Raw genomic sequence first — 18357 nt, 5'->3', positions numbered from 1 at the left:
TGGATGAAGAGTACAGAAAAACAACAATAACTGCATTCGAAAACCTTGAAATTGTTTGGTATACACATAATAATGGCATTTATTCGAGCTGTCTCGTGTGCCCAGTTAATCACGATTGTTCAGATACACAAATATGCTCACCTTCATTTAATACGGTTGAAACAAGTGTACCCTACGCCCTTCACGGGACGCACGTATTTAAAAATTCCAAATTGTCATTAAAATACATATTTACATCATCCAACAATAAGAACCGAAATTGTGATTTTCAGTATTAGCTTGATAACGTTTTATACTCGTAAGTATATTGTCTAATTTTAATTACATATGTCTGGTCTCAACCGATCGATTGGAGACATTCAGATTTAGAATAGTATATTTCTAGTAAAAATTTATTTGATAACAGTCCATTCATCTAGAGCTGCCCGTTTGTCCTCAAGCATATGAATTAGGATAAAGACTTAGAAATTATGTAGATATTGTGCGGTGTACGCTCATATCCGTGATTTTTCCATTATTATCAAAGTAGAACAAATCGGAAGGTACATGTGAATTTCACCTAATTAAAGAAGCATTACGTAATATTTATTATGTAATTATGAGCAAATAAACAACAAATATGCTAACATGATGTCTATTAGATTCACCAATAGTCTCAATTCAATCTCAGTTGGCAACTACTGCGTTCCATGTATCTGGACATGTCTATGCATATGCACTCGATCGTCGCTCTCCTCTCCCGGAGAAAGTACGGGATTCTAGGATTCTGGGTGGCCTTGAAGAGATGAGTTTCCCATTCTTATCACGTACCCAATTCCCAACTTTCTCCAGCTGGTGTAACTTTCACATGCATACTTTCACATCCCGTAGATAGAAACCAATAAATAAATAACTGTAGACAATAACGCATCAAAAATAACTATGTACATTTAACATTTGACAATACAAATTTGTGATAAAGTAAGAATAGTACAGAATGGAGCAAGATATTTTTCACCATCTTACAAACACATGTTACACCCACTGTGTAGAACTTTCTATCAACATCCGGTACAATTTTATTCTTAAATCTTATGATTTGAGATAATATTTTACATGTCTCATAATCAATTTTATAGCGATATGGACCGAGAATATTACATTGGTCCACGGTGGGGATTGGGGTCATCGACTTCATTGAGTCAACATAAGGTTCGAGTCCAGTGGAAACCCGTCGGTGCTTTGCAATGGGTTGATAAAGGTTGCACGGAAGTCTTGAGTGGGAGAAAGGAGCTCGAATTTACAACAAAGGTCGTTTAATAAAGCTGACATATATAGAAGTCAGGAATTTAAAAAATCAGCCATGAATGCTATTTATTTTCTGCACAGATCTACTTCGATATTCAACCTGAAGATGCTAGTTCGATCAAACTCAGTTTGGAGTTTATCAAAGGTTCTTGCGGTTTTGGAGTTAGTGGTGGCTGTTGGTCAAGCGTGGAAACGGATCTTGGTTATTATTTACTTTTAAAATTTCTATTCAGGAATTAGAAAGCAATTTACATATATCAAAAACTAAATTGTCCGCTTAATCTTTAGGCCGTTGTCTTGCCTCTCCTGGAGCACTTTTACTCCCACTTGCCCTAAAGCTCGGATTTGATGAGCAAAAATTCCCGAGGTATATTCAATATAAGGATAAAATTTCTGCTGACAATGAGCATTACTGAAAGTTCTGTAAAATCATGCGAAATTCTAATACCACTTTGATTAACTAGGTACTTACAAGATACGATTCAAAAGCAGTATGGTACGAGCTTAAATTAATATACATATGTAAATAGAATACTGAATAAAATTGTTAATACAAATATTGATGTGCAGGTGCACCAGAATTTGTCGCAATGGCAGACCTGCGTTCAGAGTTTGTTCGACCACAAGCACTCGAAAGATTTGGAGTAAAATATCAACCTTAAATATGATTCATTTCTGAATAATAAGTACAAATCTGATATTGAATTTTATTTTCTAAAATAAAAGATGAAATTTGGCCTAAGTTTTACCAACCCCCAAAAGAACGCGAGAATGGATAAATATTCAATCGAGTTGTACAAAATAACTCCAACACCGACAGAATCACCTTACTCACAATTGTCCCCTTTCACTCTGGTCTATCGCCAAGTACCCTCCTGGTCGACGACATACATGTACGTGAACGAGAGCAAGCTAACCAATGGAGACAATGAACGACTGCTTCAGGTTTGTATAATCATTATTCTTATGCAATCAACATGCAAATAATTTCATGCACAGAGTAGATTTGCATACAAAATATTATCATAAGAGACAGGGAAAAGTTTATTTATACAATTATACACAATAATTTTGGACTTGATTTCAGGTGACAGCGACCAAGAGAAAGTCTGGACGGAGAAAGGTCCGGTTATACATTAATTTCACGAAATATTATCGCATGCGTAACAAATCGTTACAACATAAATTTGATCCTCAAAGGGATTTGCAATCTTTACATTGGACTGCCTGCTCAACAATGGGTTTCCCCCAGAGGATAAGACAATGTTGCTGGAACTTCGCACGGCTGATGGAGTTGTAAGTTGCATCTTTTAAATTTGAATATTCAAAGCTGTAATAATAATTTTTATAACTTATTTAGCAAAATTGGCCAAAATCGAGGATTGCATTACGATTATTGCAGTCAGTATATTACAAAACTTACCAAGACTATCTGAGAATGGGCCTCAAGTTTGTGAGGTTATATGCTGTGGATTTTTCGGGTTATTAAATTTTTTTTAAATAGAAAGTGAATTTTAGAATTTTGTTTTAATATGGACATTTGTGTGTAGAATCTAACTGGGACCGAGAGCTTCATGGGGGTGAGAAATGCATTTTTAACTACATATACATTTATAATTTTGTAACAGTTTAACTGATTATAACAACAGTAATTTCCTTGTACAACTGCATATATAATTTTTCTTTTTCGTGCATGAATTATTTGTATTTCCCAAGATTAATTTATTAGTACAAAATCATAATTATTTTTTTCATGTGCAGACGTTCTTCACGAAATTGGAGCAAAAAGTGTAAAAACCCCGTATGAAGAAGCATTGGAATTACTGGCGTCATTGTTTGTTCCTTTCTCCGCTCCGGATTCATTCTTTTACGTCTTTGGAATGCCAAACGAACCAAAAGATTTTGTTGCATTGTACCAATTTCAAGGGGAAATAGGAGAAGAATGGGAAGAGAAAGATTGTGTGGATCACTACAACATGCTAAGAGAACAATATCAGTGAGTTCAAAATCCAGTACAGTTAAAAGGATGCCTTGTGCTAAAAATATTATTATCTAACTTGCTGATTATTGTGCTGCAGAACAAATTTGAGCCTCGTTAATTTCTCCAGACTAGAAATTTCTGGTTCCCAAACCGTTCCAGCCAGATCTGGCGATCCTCCCAATTATTTTTTCCCAGCATCTCCCATCCCCACTCCAAAACCTCGAAGCAGTTCCAGTTCTGGGACTACAGGATTTTTCTGTTTTCCTGAAAAAGCTCCTGCCAAACCGAAGCGATCCTTTATGTCGCGAAGCTTCTTGGGCCCATTGTTGCGCGACATTCTTTCCCTCGTCGGAGCGCAAACGCATCTTCAGAAACCTCAATATTTCACAGCGTTTGTTCTTACGGATGGAGAATTCTGTGATGTGGAAGAATCTGCACAAGTATTTTGATTTCACTTAAAAATATAGATGATTATATATTTTTTAATAAACTTGGTTCTTCTATTTTCCTTTGTTTCAGGTACTCGCCAACCTTTCGTACCATCCAGTAAGCGTAATATTTATCGGAATCGGAAACGGCGATTTTTCTCAGCTGCGTCGTTTGCTTGATTCCGAATCTTATCCTAAATTGAGAAACAACAGTCACATGCTCCACTTTCGAGGTTTTCACAAGTGGAGAAGTGCACTCGTCTTTTACAAAACAAAAACAGATGCACAATCAGTATTTTGGAAAGAAGTGACCACAGCGGTGAGAGATCACTGTGTCGCCTACTTAAGGATGAAACATCCAGAATTGTAAAATCGTACAAGCTATTCATGCAATATAAAATTGAGACAATAATATGTAACTCGCAAAGAGAAAGCAATAATGCAAAGTTTCAAGGACAATACATTCTGGCCATACAGACGACCCTTTAAGGGATAGGAAAATATATATTTATGTGTATGTATATAGTGTCATACCAATGAAATGAAGATCTGAAATAACCTATTACGAGTAAATAAATCTCCATAACTCAAAACATTGTACATCGGTCACTTTCTCTGATTAGGTCTCATTGACATTTGACCCAAATGAGATCCTTATTATTTCGTTCATGTATTAAGCATTCAAAATTTGACCTTTCTCCTGTTGCGTACAATCAGTGTGACTCATGCTGAAATAATCTTTCAATTTTTACTTACTTTATTTCAAAATTTAAAGTATATCAAATAAATTGATATCTCGATTCGATATTGTCATGAAACGTACAATGACTCCATACAGATTGTACATAGGGATTACACATGTATACATTTTAACATGTTGTAGCATGTTGAAAGTAGAGTTTATTAAAAAGTTAGATTTCAACTTCGATAAACTTGAAATAAATTGAAATAAATTGAAACAACTTGAAATAAATTACAAACGTAAGTACAGGTACATGTTTCATTGGATTAGATTGTCCTGAAAATTGATCGCCCAAAACCTATGCCAAGTGACCATTTAATAAATAATGAAAGGAAGTTCATGCGAAAACAATGAGTGGTCTACACGGATGTGAATGATGCACACAATTGATAAGCCAAATTAAAATTTATTTATATTTTAGTCTCGACTTTTCGATTGCAGCTCATTTCATACAAGTTTGTTGTCATTTTACTTAACTTATTCAACTGATGTGTTCGTTCCACTTTGTAGATATTTCGGTTATGCAGCCTCCCGTAAAAAGAAAAGCACTCCCAGCTCCCTACATTATCACAAACGAGGACATGACCAATTTTTTAACGATTATAAGTTTTTCTCGCTTTTGGTCTGGGACTCATTTTGTTTGGAATCATAAACGTCAAAAGCTACAAGTGACGAAATCACTTTGGAAGTTATTCAAGTTCGCATTTGTTTTATACGGATGGCTTGTGTACTTTGGTTTCTTGCTGGAGGTTATTTTCTATTTTGGCTGGTTTCGAGGAAACCCACTGCAAGAATATCAAAGAGCCATTCTTTTATTATCAGGAGGACTTGTTCCATCAATTGTACTGCTTGTGATGGTAGTGCATGAGCGAGACATTTGCGTGCTGATTAATTCTTGCCTCCGATTAGGGCGGTTGTGTGAAGGTATTTATAATAATTTGCTGTTCTTTGCAATTTTCTGTTCGGTAGAAAAATATGTAAGTTATATGTACATACATCTCTATTCTGATTTTCTAGCAAAGTATGGGCCGGTAAAGGCTGTTCCAATAACTGTTACCGGCGTGCCAAAACGTATAAGTAAAACTCTAGGGATGTTACTAAATGGTGTCAAATTTTATGGGATAACATGTGGCGTGTTATCTTTGATCAAACCAGACCTAAATTTTTTCTTCACGGGTACTTATTTAGTATTCTGTTAATGCTTAATATATATTTTTATTATTACAACTTGACAAATTAAAAAAATAGCATACATCCCAATGGATCTGAGACATCCGTTCATAACACTATTCCATAGTTTACTTGTTGTGCTGTTCGTATTTTCTGTCGGTGGCTCAGTTGTGACAATTACTGGAATGATGATGCTTTTTATTAACGTATTTTTTAAAATACTCGACGAGATCAAGTAAGTTAATGCACTAATAATAATACGATCATACGTAAGGATGTATCGCATCCATCAAATTAAATAAATGCTATATGTATATTATCGGCTCATAATTTCAGTTTAAATTACACTACCTTTTGGACGGAGCCAAACTTTCGCACTCCAGAGCAGTTAGTGGTCACTGTGAGATCACTCATGCTTTTAAACAATATGCTCAATATGTGGTCAAATAATTTTATTTATCCGATTCAAGTCGTAATAACACGCTCCATGCAGTTTGCAAACTTTCTCGTTATACGAAATCATCACATTTTCAACGTTCTAGATTTAGCTTTGTGTTCTTCATACAGCGCCATGTTTGGTGGGGGCTGGCTATTGCTGATGGGAGTGGCTGGGTTTGCCAATCGATTAAGTACGAAAGTACTTTCCTCATTCAGAGTGTTTACAGAATCAGGTAACCATTGCAAGTTTATTGGAATAATTGCATTCATACGTAGACTTTTATCGTATGCACATTTTAGTATACTTGTAAATATATAGGGCATTTCTCTACTAAGCACGAACGGTTGTTGTGGCGTCATACAAAAAGAACTCTTCGGCCCATGAGTGTAAACGTCGGGAGGTTTTACGTTATCAAAAGTAAATCTAATCTAAAGCTTTGTTCGGACTACGTACGAGGCACGGTTCGTCTGCTAATGACTTTTAAGAGAAAGCCAACCGTATGAAACATTAGCCCTCGATTTCGCTTACGTCATGAAATACAATCTTAGTCACAACTTGTGACTCACAAGTGCTTTAAAAATATTTACGTATTTAATGTGTCTGGGTGTAAATTAAATTCCAGTAATATACATATTCATTCACTAACGGCAGCCGAATTTATGTAGTAGCTAATTTCTTGAAGGTAGTCCTTTCATCATAGCAAAATGGAAAACTTAACATAATTTGGATGACTCAACACTGTAAAAATACATTTATACCTTCCTTGATTATATCAACATACTTCTGTGAAGCTAGTTCACATTATGTTATGTGAGTCATAATGGTAAACACACGCAAGCAACGACAAAAATTCGGTTTTGAGGATTGAAGAAACGGATCGATACGAGAATGCAGTAGCGAGAAGCGAAATAGGGAACCGATTTTTTTTCCCATATGCTAACATCGTGCCCTAGTACATACATTTCTCCATTGCTTTCTCCCAAAATTTTTGTACGTTACACACATTTCTTGATAACCCTTCCTCCGCAAAGCATAATTTACTTGCGAAAATGAATAGTATCCTGTGTTTTATATCAAAGTTTTTGAGTTCTTAATTGTAACTGGGAACATTCTGCATAAAAATGTTACAAACGGCGCATTGTGTTGGAGGAAGTGTATATCCGTGTTTCCCCAAAAATGACAAGATTTACGGAATACATCTCGTGCCGACCACAGAACCAAACGAAATTCATGGAAAAGTGCAAATCTGTTCCCCACATGAGATTGAACATTATGGTAAAAAATATTTAAGCCTCTGTAGAACTATTATTTTATCATATTCCAACTAAATATCCAAGTTTTCTTTAGGCATTGTTGTCGAGTTTGAAGGAATCGTCACTTTTAGCGATCGATTTAAAAACGTGATTAAAGTATTTGCACCAGAACCTGAAACTAATACGGTATTAAGATCAACTGTTTATCATCAGATTTGTGGCCGAAAAGAAGGTTCGATTGATTGACCGATTATTCATACTAAAATATTTAATACAAAATCCATCATGTTTACTGTATCAAATTTCAACAGGATTAGAGAAAGGAGATCCTCCACCACAATGCCGTAAGAAGCTGAGACCAATATCTCACATATTTGAGTTTCGCCTCGTCTGGCCAACAACACAACCATTACCTCCAACCTTAACCACACGTCGTGTCGATGTGACATACTATATAATTTTATATAAGAGAACGCTAGACGGGTATGAACAGATAGAACAAAAACAACTCAAGTTTTACGGCTATCACGGCCTCCCGTCGCCTCATGATCAATTTCTTGGTAATGGTGGCAGACCTGCGTTTCTCCAAGAAGTGACGCGAGAGTTCTCGACAAATGGCATCGAGATAATGATTCAAACGCCTGGAAGGAATTACCTTCGAACTGAAATTATACCTTGGTCGATTTCAGTTCGAAACGAGAAACATCAACGAATTGCGGCAATCTCTGTACATCTAATACGGAATACAACAGTGTTTTCTGAGCGTAATGCAGAGATAGTGGACACCTTTGTGAATAAAAAGATATCAGGTCGGAAGGAGTTTTGCATTCGAGGAGGATTTAAAGGGAGAAGAGAACTTCCGACGTTCCAATGTCCTGGAGTTCATGGTTTGCAAGTTACATATTGCATTAAGGTGAGCACAGGCATAAATAAGCAAATAAATATATAGACGCGCTAATGTATTCAAACACGTTTTATATGTACCTTCGCATTTTGTGCTCGAATTATTTAAAGTACGCATTGATTAATTAATCTCGTAGTGTGAATTGTCCATCCGTGATGAAGAGGAAACAACAAATATTACGAGCAATGAACTTGAAGTTGTGATCGGGACCACGGTTATTCCATCGAATCAGACAAATTCCGAGGACGAAATTACACCACTCCCATTCCGAATGAGATGCATGTCGCTGGCGTCATCAATGTTGACACTGTTTCCGCCAGCCTACTCACAATTGTCGTCGAGATCTGGTTCCGTCACTTCTCTGGAGACATGTAAGTGTGATGTATACTTTTAACAACTGTAGATTTTTAATGCAAATTGACTATGTTGACCATGAAATATTTTAATCCGTAGTACCACCTCATTATGACGATTTGGTGCAAAATTTCTACGAAGAGAAGGCAGAGTAGAATTTATTAAATATGTTCCTAAGTCTTATGTCATTGCTACATACATAACACATTATCACATCTTATGAATCAGAGCTTTATTACGTGTACAATTCTATTTATTACATATACATGTAAGTCATATATTTTATAATAATCTTATTGTTTCATCGCTGAACAACTTTTCATACATATTTAAAATTTCCGACTACATGGAATCACTGTTTATTACGTAAACACCCACATTGTTAACCTTCACTCCACTGGATCTTACCTGACTACTACATACATATTCACTTAATCTATTTCAATTGATCTAAATAAATTAAATCATATTTATCAAGTGATGTACAAAGTATGTGTTCTTATTTACATATTGCAATGCACCATAAGTTTGCATAAGTTGTGCAAAAAATCTCGCTTGCGTACAACTAAGCAGAAACAAATCAAATCATGACGAAAACTGGGGTTTCCTATTGTTTACATACGTTTACATATAGCAAGTTGTATAAAACAAAAAATGTGTAACATTAGTACATCTAGATGTACATATGTAGATAGATATGCATAATCTTTCCTCACCATTCTTGGAGTTTGGAAATCTGCAATTTCTGAGAAAATATCCTCCTTGCTTCCAAGTAAATAAACGATAATTACGGCTTGCAACATATACAAACCGCGTGCATTACCCACCTCTTTTTCTACTATGCAGCCAAATTTGACAAGAGCACTACCGGTATAGCTTTACATAAAGTACCAATTAGTGGCTGCCTGGTTTCATCGTAATGTCGCAATAAATTTCTCACGCTATCGGTAACTCGTGTTACATGCATACTGCATATGTATGTAATCACAAATTCCTGTACGTCACTGGGACTGGATTGGTGCGTATAACTTGGTAACTAACCTTACCAGAAGTGGTCAATATTTTCACACGGGTTCACGAACGGCATCAGACAGATACTTGTAAAAATGACATGTTCCTTGTAAACAAAAGAGTACTACCGAGTAATCTGTAATCTTAACTGGAAATTCCTTCTTGTAAATCTCTGTGTATGTTTGAGATACAAGATATATTGCGAAGTTATCACTGGTCAAGAGACTACAGAAATAGTTTTGGGCTCAGATGCTCATCATTGCCCACAGTTGACAGTTCCAACTGGTCTCCTAGCGGTTAGATAAATATTTAAAGGGTTTGTAGTCCGGAAGGATATAGACACAATATTGTCTAGATTTTACATTTCGGTTTATCAAACATTCATAAAACATGTGCAAGCAGAAAGTAGATGTTGAAGGATCTACGGCATCCACGGAATCAACGGGAGATCCACCTCTATCAAAATTTGACTTATTTATAAAGCAGAGTCCATCAATACCTGGACACAGTATGGAATTCGTCCATCCGAAAGAGATTCCATGGTTTGATCACAACCTCTTACAAAACGGAATGGACTTTGTAAGAAACAACTATTTTTCCGTCCTCTTGTCAAATTTCATCGGGGGATTTCTGATGATCACCGGGAAAAACATAGGAGGAGAGTCACTCTTCAGAAGAGGCAGCATAACCACCCCTTCTGCGAGCTTCCTCAGAATACTGAAAACAACGGACAGATTCATGCACTGGTACTCCAGTGATGTCAGCCAGGATGGATCTGAAGGTTTCAGGTATTAATTTCTATAAAATTCTTCAAGTGAAATTTTAAACTTTATTACGAGCAAACTACATCAAACTTTATCCTCAGAGCTGTGAAAACCGTGAGACGACTTCATCAGCTGTATGGAGAACCAAAGGAGAAAGGTGTCATTCCAGATGCGGAATTTGCATCACACTTTACGCCCGAAACTACTCAGCGTGTCCAAATAATGAGGGCTGAGTTGGAGAATATCGTCGACAAAACTGTAGCCCCGTACGCCCTGTTGACCCATGAATTACCTTACTCGTTCAGTCAATTCACTGTCGCCCTGAATCAACTAAGCTTAATAACAACCCTTCTGCTCTTCCCTGATCTTGTTGGACTAAATGGTAAATATCTACATGTTTTCATACATATTTATGTTCATATTTATTACAATTCGCCAAAATTAGTGATTTACATACACTCAAAAAATATTAATAAAATACTACATTCAATACAGACTCTGAAGATCTTCGCGGATACTGCCACTTTCTGGCCGTGCTTGGACGAATGCTAGGACTTGAAGATAGATTTAACATTGCTTTGTCGAATGATATTGACCTGATGAAGGGAATATTTTGCAATGTAATAGTGGCAAGCTGGCAGAAAATTGAGGAAACTAATGTTCAATTGAATGAGATTTTTGTTCAAGGAGTTAACGCAAATATTCTTCTGCCATCCTTCATGAAAATTCAGGTTGAGTTGTTTCTTCTAATGCTGCTCAAAGGGATGGGAGCAGGAAGAAAGGTTTTCCACGATAAATTAAATTTTTTCAATAAATTGTACTGGGCCATGCTAATTAGTACTTGTTGGCTTATAAGGAAATCCCTTATTCTCAAAATTGTAGTTAATAATTTTACTAGGTTATTTGTGTGGATTTTAACAAATGCATATTTAAGAGATAAAAGTAAATATCAACCCAAATGTAGAAATGGATGTCCATTTGGATAATTAATTAATACGTAATGTAAATATTTGAAACGATGTATGTAATTTTATTTTATTCAATGTAATATAATTTATTTTGTAATTCAGCAAATTAAAAGTATAGTTTTTCATTTTTCAACAATCACTTGATTTTTATAAAAATTTTGAATGGCTTTGGATAATTTCCCATTCCTGCATTGGGTGTGGAATCTATATCTCCAAAATTTTCGGGATCCGAACGGAATTCGTAACGCTGTAGAAAACTCACAAAAAATGCAAAAATTGTGAGGCGACCAAACACTTCTGCGGGACAAGTTCTTTTTCCTATGAATATTTTTATACAAATAATTTGTGCAACAAGCCATGAGCATCTAAATGTCTAAATAAATAAATTTTAAATTACATACCAGTACCAAACGGGAGTATCAGTTCCTGATTTATCAGCTTCCCATTAGCATCCAAAAATCTCTCAGGTTTAAATAGATCAGGCTCGTTCCAAACATTGTCATTGTGATGAACATGGTACAAATTTATCAGTGCAACGGTTCCCTATTCAAGTTTTTCATACATAATACAAACTTAGTGATGAGGGAACAGTAATTATTACTTTTAAAAATAAACAACGATTTAATTATGTACTTTCTCTACGAAATACTTATCCACCCACGTGTCCTTTGTCGCAGCTCGGGATGTCAACGGAATAAGTGTGACTTTTCGTAGAGTTTCTGCTATCGTAGCCGAAATGTATGGCATACTAATAACATAAACTTAAGCATATTTAGTGGCTAAATTAAATATTTAATTAGACCCACAATTTGCATTTACCATTCAGGGTTGTTAATCACAGTGGGCTTGGAACCATCTAGCACAATGTCCAGCTCCTTTCTGCACTTATCTTGGACGTGGGGGTGAAGAATCATAAACATGACGAGGTACTCGAGACACGACGCAATAGGTAGAAACCCAGTGACAAACAAATCAACCAATACGCAGATCAACTGTTCATCTAGTAAATAGGAAACATCAATCAGTGGTTACAAATTATTTCCTGGCTATTTGGTTGGAAAACCGCAATAAACAGCTACTGCAAAATCTAAGAAGGTTTTTCCTAACAAAACAAACCTGCGTAGTGGTAATTAGAATCTGGCGATGTTGAACTGGAGGTGATGTGGTCAATCTCTGCCAAGAACGCATCGACAAAGTTGTTTTGTTCTCTTTTATAGAGGTTAAGTTCCCGACGCTCTTTTATCAATTCCTAAATTTGTATTACAAACAAATTGCGTACGCATTGTATAGTAAGTGTACACTCAATGATAAATTTTAAAACGTCGTAAATGTATTTTCATGTCTATTAAATAAACCTACCCCAAAATATTGATTCAACATTTTCGCATCTCTCATAAATCTGGTATATCCTGTGGCGCCTGGGATATAACGAAGCCACGGAAAAGCAAGGAAGCCCATCTCTTTCGGATGGATGTCTTTCGTCATCCGCTCAAGAAGCGAAGTCAATTCGACCACTTTCTCCGAATTATATGGAAACCTTGATGAGGTAACCATTGTCCAGAGTATGTTCAGAGGTGCAACGTTAAACAATCCTAACAAAACATTTCATTAACAACCACATGTATTGCATATTTACATATGTAATTCACACATAAATATAAAGCTCGGGAATGTGAAGATTATGTATATATTTGTCATGTACCTTGCATTTCTACAACTGCTCCATCTGAATTGCCCATTCCAGGATATTTTTGGTCAAAATACTTAAAAAATTCACTAATTTCTTCCTCCTGCCTCGTTTGCAGCGCACTTCCTCTACCAAAGCCAAACTTGACCATAGTTTTTGCTAAAAAACGTCTCATTTCTCGCCAACTGTCACCATTTGATGTCAGTAAACCTGGTAGATACATGATGCTTATGTCTATAGTGCCCAAAATATTATGCCTATAGATGTTAAATTATACCATAATCAATTCCAAAAGTACGTTCTTTAAACATTGCGTTGTCCTTAATTCGATCAGCCCAGTCTTCAGAGCACAGAACTTTTTTAATGAGGGGAAGTTCGTCCAAAATTACTAATCAACAATTAAATTGACTATATTTAAGACTTCCATTTTTTAAATTATGGATTTATAGCCTCACTGAATTTGTTCTGCCCTAAGGTGAGCCCAAGCACTTCGCCTACAAAATGCTTTCTGAGTTCCAACAACAACTGAAATGACGAAAGTTGCAGAGGATTCTTCCCCAACTTCCAAACCAAATGGGGTAAACTTCCGAGTATTGGAATGGCCACTGGCCCTGGAAGATTTTTGCCTTGGTGGAATTTTGGTTGTCGCATCCCAAACCAGGCCCAGATTAGTATTGCTATTGACAATGCTGCACATGCCCCCAGAATTGTGAACGCCATGGTACTTGTTCCTTCAAAGGATTATAGTACACTTCTAAAGTCGCTCATCAGCTTGGCACCAAAGCTTTGTACGTCTGTACACAGTTTACAAGAATCAATTATTTTGCGTACTTAATTATTGGGATATGTGGTTGGGTATAATAGTTGGATAATGATGGAGGTTTGGCCACTAATAACATGCACTAATAATAATTTAAGGCTAAAGCAATTCCAGATTATTATTCAGGTACATTAATATATGATGTAGCTAGATCAAAACAAGCAAGTTCATCATTAGTACTTGTCTCCTTCGCATTGAGGGATGGAGATTTTTTTATGATATAAATATAAGTATATGTGCTACATAATCGTACTTAAATCTTAGTTTCAGTTGCATACAGTAAATATTTGAAATGAGCATATGATAATCTCTTAATGTAAAATAATTCCAACTTGAATGGCTGGAGAAATCTATATTTCAAATGGCATTTCTGGTCAACCGGTGAGGAATATACATGCGATCCAGATGGCCAGATGTCATTCTTACATATAGAGAACTTGTAGAATAGTCTGTGAATGCAAGTTTACCCAATAATAACAAAGAATAGTGATGATCTAGAAAGTTTGGAACTATTCTCAATTTATTCCTGTGAGATCTACCATCGGGTACGAAATGCGTATGCGTACATACATATGAGCAGAAAATGAATACTGTATACCTACTCAAGATTATCACAGCCATTTTTCCAAGTTTCACTAGTTATCGTCCGTAAAGGTGATGTGATTCGTGTTCCAATTTATTGACTGCATATCCAGAATATTTCTCAAATGTTTCCCCCTTCTCATTAGAAATGAATACAGTATTAATTTGTATTAAGTCGTGGTCAGAACCACGCCTTGAGCAAGACCTTATTTTTTCAGAAACACAAATGCATTTATAACAGACTTTGTTCTTATTTATTTTATGCAGATTCTTTTAGTTTTACCATGACAATTTTGTTGTGCATCCTGAGAAATTTTTGAAAGTAAAAATGATCTCGCTGGAAGATATTTTTAGACTGATGGTGATTTTTATTAAACAACTTGGTTTTAAGGTTTTGACAGTACATAGGAGACATTCATACATATGTAATAATATGTGGTCAGAAGTGACCATACAAACTACGCAGAGTTATGCTCAAACGAAGTGTCCCTTCTAATGAGGCATAAAAACAAAAGGACCCTTTTAATCCCTTGTCCTGGGAAAAAGGTTGGAAAATGCTCAGCCCTCATAAAAGTCGACAAACTTAAAAATTGATAAATATGGAAAACTTTGTTAACATGCATATTTTAACAATTTTATCCTGGAGCCATCAAAGGAGACGGCAAATTTTCATAGAAATTGGGGTTTGAAACTTTGAAACCAATGCAACTATACTTAATAAAATTTACCAAGTAGCCTAAACTAACGTAAACAATTAAATTTATTCATTTCAAGTTAGCTACATTTACATAAATACATTACTACATACATTACATTAATATTTACTTATGAGATTTAATTGCTTTCTCATGGTCCAACACCAGTAAATATGCTAGAATCGTAGTCACGTTCATTTCACACAAACATACTAGAACATATATACACATGCCTACGTATGTAAATGTGTATGCATCCCGAGAAATGTAATGGTTCTCCAAGAAACAAAAATAGCTTCTCTTTTGCTCCCAGTATAAGTCAAGTCAGTCTTGGTTTTGAAGACGTTGCGAGAACAACCTATATAGTTTTCACTTACCAGTTAGTTTTATTTACTCATGCTTTTAGTCAAACTTGCGACTGCTTCGGTTCTGGAGAAAGTTTATTTTCAGTAACTTTGGAACTCTAGTAATTGATAATCAGTCATGCCACACATCGAAGTAACGACACCCAGTTCCTCTGCTCATCTCGTAGGGAAAAGTGCATCCTGTTCAAAATTGATAGCAGAATCGGACAGTGCAATTAGTGGTAGTCATCGGCAGGGCAGATGCCGGAGAGTGACCACACTCGCATTAGGTGGTTGTGGACGCAACGACGACGGGATTCGCATCGAGGTCACCCTGCACAAACCGCTTCGCTGGCAAGTCACTGCTGCAGAAAGGGCAAGCGTTTCATCAAGAAATCGACACTATGACAGTTGCTCGAGCGAGAGCATTTCAGGTAAATACGGTTTGTAGCCAAGTTTTTCGTTCCAGAAGGTTTTCACTGTTCAGATTCTGAATTTCAGAACAGACGATCAATATTTTTATGCATAGATAAAATTTGCTACTACAAAGTACACGGTTGCATTTATTTATGTGAACATCTATCTTTGAAATTATGAAGTCAACAGCAAATGAATCACCATAATAATACAATTATAAATACATACTTGTTGTTTGCAAACGCCTCCGCACGTTGCACAACGCCTCCGTATAAACTGTCGCTTTATTTTTGCATTTTGTGTACATATGCACATACATCGAGGGCGACAGTTTTGTATCTCTTCATTTACTTCTATTCATCTACTGCCAACATTCATCTCGCCCAATTAATCCCGTGCCATGTGTACATTAAAACTGAGCTATTAACCTACTTGATGTTTGGAGTTGATAAGCTAATTGATAAATATTCTGGAATTTTATGTACTCCACAATTGGCTAGGGACAAATATAAAGCATATGTATACCAAGCAGTATGCACCAGTTTAGTAAGGGTTAAACCAGAAGATTTTACGTTGAATGTTCATTGGTTCATCGAATAATGTCTAATTTTTATCGATGGCACCACCAACATGACAATAAGTCAGGCATGAGTAACAGAAGCTGTACAAATTTAGTCGTATTTTTTCCTCTAGCAGTGATTCGGGAAACAGACTTGAAAAAAGTGGAAACGTTCAAAGTGACATATGAAGTGCCAGTATAAATGACTTGAATTCACTTCCATAACACATCCAATTGGTACTTTGATGATGATTGCAAAAAACGGTTCAGTGTCCAACCAAGTGGTAAAAAAAGTTCAGCTGTTGAACTAAATCACTGACCAACTTTTGTAGACAGAACTTAAGCCAAAACGTCAGTTGCATTTTCCGGGTTCAAAATTTCGAGTCGGGATAAACTGTGAGAAATGCATGGTGAGATGATGGATGTGACAGACAGGTTTTCATATCTTCCCACATCGTCATCTCTAAATAATCGGTGCTTTACTTAAAGCGTTTCTTTTTGCTGCATCGTTCGTTTGTTTCTTTCTTTAGACCTGGGCCTGACCCAACCCGTCATTTGTTATTGCAACTGCCATTGTGCGGCATTTCGACGATTCTAGGTTTGATTATTTAAGCAAGAAAGCTGCGTCTGCCAGACTGAAAAATAAGGAATATATGTACATATGCATGCATACACATTATGCACGCGGAGGGAGGAATGCCGGGTGTTACTGGGTATGCTGGTTAACAGCTCCAGAAATAGCTAGACCTCGGGGATTCCCCTTCGACCGAAATAACTAGTTGTTAGCACCATCTCATACAGATCGCACATCCTTCTCATGTCATAATAACAAAGTTGACTGGGCCAAGGGGAGAAACTGGGATATGTAGATTGCACTTCTGGCTGCAGTTTTTATTTCTTTGGAAAGAATAAATACAGAGAAAAGTCCGCAAGAAGAAGAAGATGTGACCATTGAATTGCATCCTCATGAAACGGATTATTTTATTGTCATTGAGTTGGGTGCGGCATGTAGACATCCTTTGTTAATGACACCCCTATTTGTCCATGTCCTGTGAGAATTGAGACAAAATTTGTCTCTGTCATTGAGAAATCAAGGTTGAAAGTCGATCGAGTCTTGGACTTGAGAAATCTTATCCCCTAGCGTGTACATAGACTATAAGCAATATATGTAACGTCATATATATGTAGATATATACATATGAGTATATATATGGCCTACTTGTTTTTCTCTTACGATTTGACAATCTCCGACGGGGATGAACTTTATTCTATTGTTTTTTCTCACCCGTATTGACTTTTCCATAGAAAGAGTATATGTATGTGTGCAGGAGGTCTTTCAATAACGAGATCAGTTTTCTGTGTGGTGAGCAATAATCCGTAAAATGAAAAAAGGTCCGGGTGGACTTTGTGAATGGACAGGTAGTAAATCTTGTTCTGGTCGGGGCGACAATAATATAAGGCGTGTCTTAACCCTTATCAACCACAAGATTGTAATACCGATATTTAATTGGAGCACAAGCAATGTTTACATCTATTGTCTGGAATGTCTATTAATTCACTGATAGATACTTTAGCTGATCAGGTCTTGTAATATATTTTATCATAAGTACACGACACGCCTCTTGTTGGTGGAGTAAGTATATTCATATTTAGGTAACACAAAATTACCGATCAATACACAGGTAGTCTATTACCCATACATACAAATTACCCGCACCTGCATAAAAAATAACAGGAATTCGTGTAACATCGTTCGTGACATTACATTTCCTTGTGTTGAAGCAAACACACGTCCCGTCGTTGCTCTAGGGGTCATTGATGTCAACTGTGCCATGTATTTCTTCCAATGCCATAAAGATACGAGATGGGAGAAAGGAATGCGGATCGGAATGTGAGTACCAGAAAATGGAGTGACGTCTGCAGCCAGTAGTACTCGTCGTAGATACCTCCCA

General features: G+C 36.3%; 5 protein-coding genes across 5 annotated transcripts in view; 4 read left to right on the top strand and 1 right to left on the bottom strand.

Moving 5' to 3' along the window:
- The first annotated feature begins 807 nt into the window (after window positions 1–807).
- Window positions 808–4296, top strand: LOC118434618. The gene is made up of 14 exons (XM_035848540.1): window positions 808–1050; window positions 1119–1290; window positions 1369–1489; window positions 1576–1654; window positions 1752–1783; window positions 1858–1931; window positions 2014–2232; window positions 2375–2410; window positions 2488–2583; window positions 2648–2768; window positions 2838–2867; window positions 3049–3283; window positions 3366–3708; window positions 3788–4296. The coding sequence occupies exons 1-14, from the start codon at window positions 977–979 to the stop codon at window positions 4064–4066; spliced, it is 1911 nt and encodes a 636-aa protein (XP_035704433.1). The 5' UTR covers window positions 808–976; the 3' UTR covers window positions 4067–4296.
- Window positions 4297–6940: 2644 nt separating this feature from the next.
- On the top strand, window positions 6941–9035 carry LOC118434651. Its single transcript, XM_035848665.1, has 5 exons — window positions 6941–7322; window positions 7395–7532; window positions 7612–8213; window positions 8341–8575; window positions 8658–9035. The coding sequence occupies exons 1-5, from the start codon at window positions 7169–7171 to the stop codon at window positions 8711–8713; spliced, it is 1185 nt and encodes a 394-aa protein (XP_035704558.1). The 5' UTR covers window positions 6941–7168; the 3' UTR covers window positions 8714–9035.
- A 678-nt stretch (window positions 9036–9713) lies between these two features.
- Window positions 9714–11429, top strand: LOC110844803. Its single transcript, XM_022091093.2, has 3 exons — window positions 9714–10357; window positions 10435–10715; window positions 10829–11429. Exons 1-3 carry the CDS (start codon window positions 9960–9962, stop codon window positions 11317–11319), a joined length of 1170 nt encoding a protein of 389 aa, XP_021946785.1. The 5' UTR covers window positions 9714–9959; the 3' UTR covers window positions 11320–11429.
- On the bottom strand, window positions 11387–13794 carry LOC110843281 (farnesoate epoxidase). The gene is made up of 9 exons (XM_035848537.1): window positions 13444–13794; window positions 13266–13376; window positions 13004–13198; window positions 12661–12893; window positions 12418–12550; window positions 12121–12301; window positions 11935–12049; window positions 11703–11844; window positions 11387–11619 (listed from the first exon to the last, which is right to left on the bottom strand). Exons 1-9 carry the CDS (start codon window positions 13706–13708, stop codon window positions 11438–11440), a joined length of 1557 nt encoding a protein of 518 aa, XP_035704430.1. The 5' UTR covers window positions 13709–13794; the 3' UTR covers window positions 11387–11437.
- Window positions 13795–15422: 1628 nt separating this feature from the next.
- Window positions 15423–18357, top strand: part of LOC110842661 — a 31575-nt gene continuing 28640 nt past the window's right edge. The window contains exon 1 of the mRNA XM_022088442.2: window positions 15423–15863. Coding sequence (XP_021944134.1) covers window positions 15569–15863 — 295 coding nt within the window. The 5' untranslated portion in view covers window positions 15423–15568. The remainder of the gene's footprint in view (window positions 15864–18357) is intronic.

This window comes from Folsomia candida, unplaced genomic scaffold (genome assembly GCF_002217175.1).
Source record: "Folsomia candida strain VU population unplaced genomic scaffold, ASM221717v1 Fcan01_Sc002, whole genome shotgun sequence".
NCBI classification, from domain to species: Eukaryota; Metazoa; Arthropoda; class Collembola; order Entomobryomorpha; family Isotomidae; genus Folsomia; species Folsomia candida.
The sequence above is the reverse complement of the archived record's forward strand: the minus strand, read 5'-3'. Positions and strand labels throughout refer to the sequence as shown.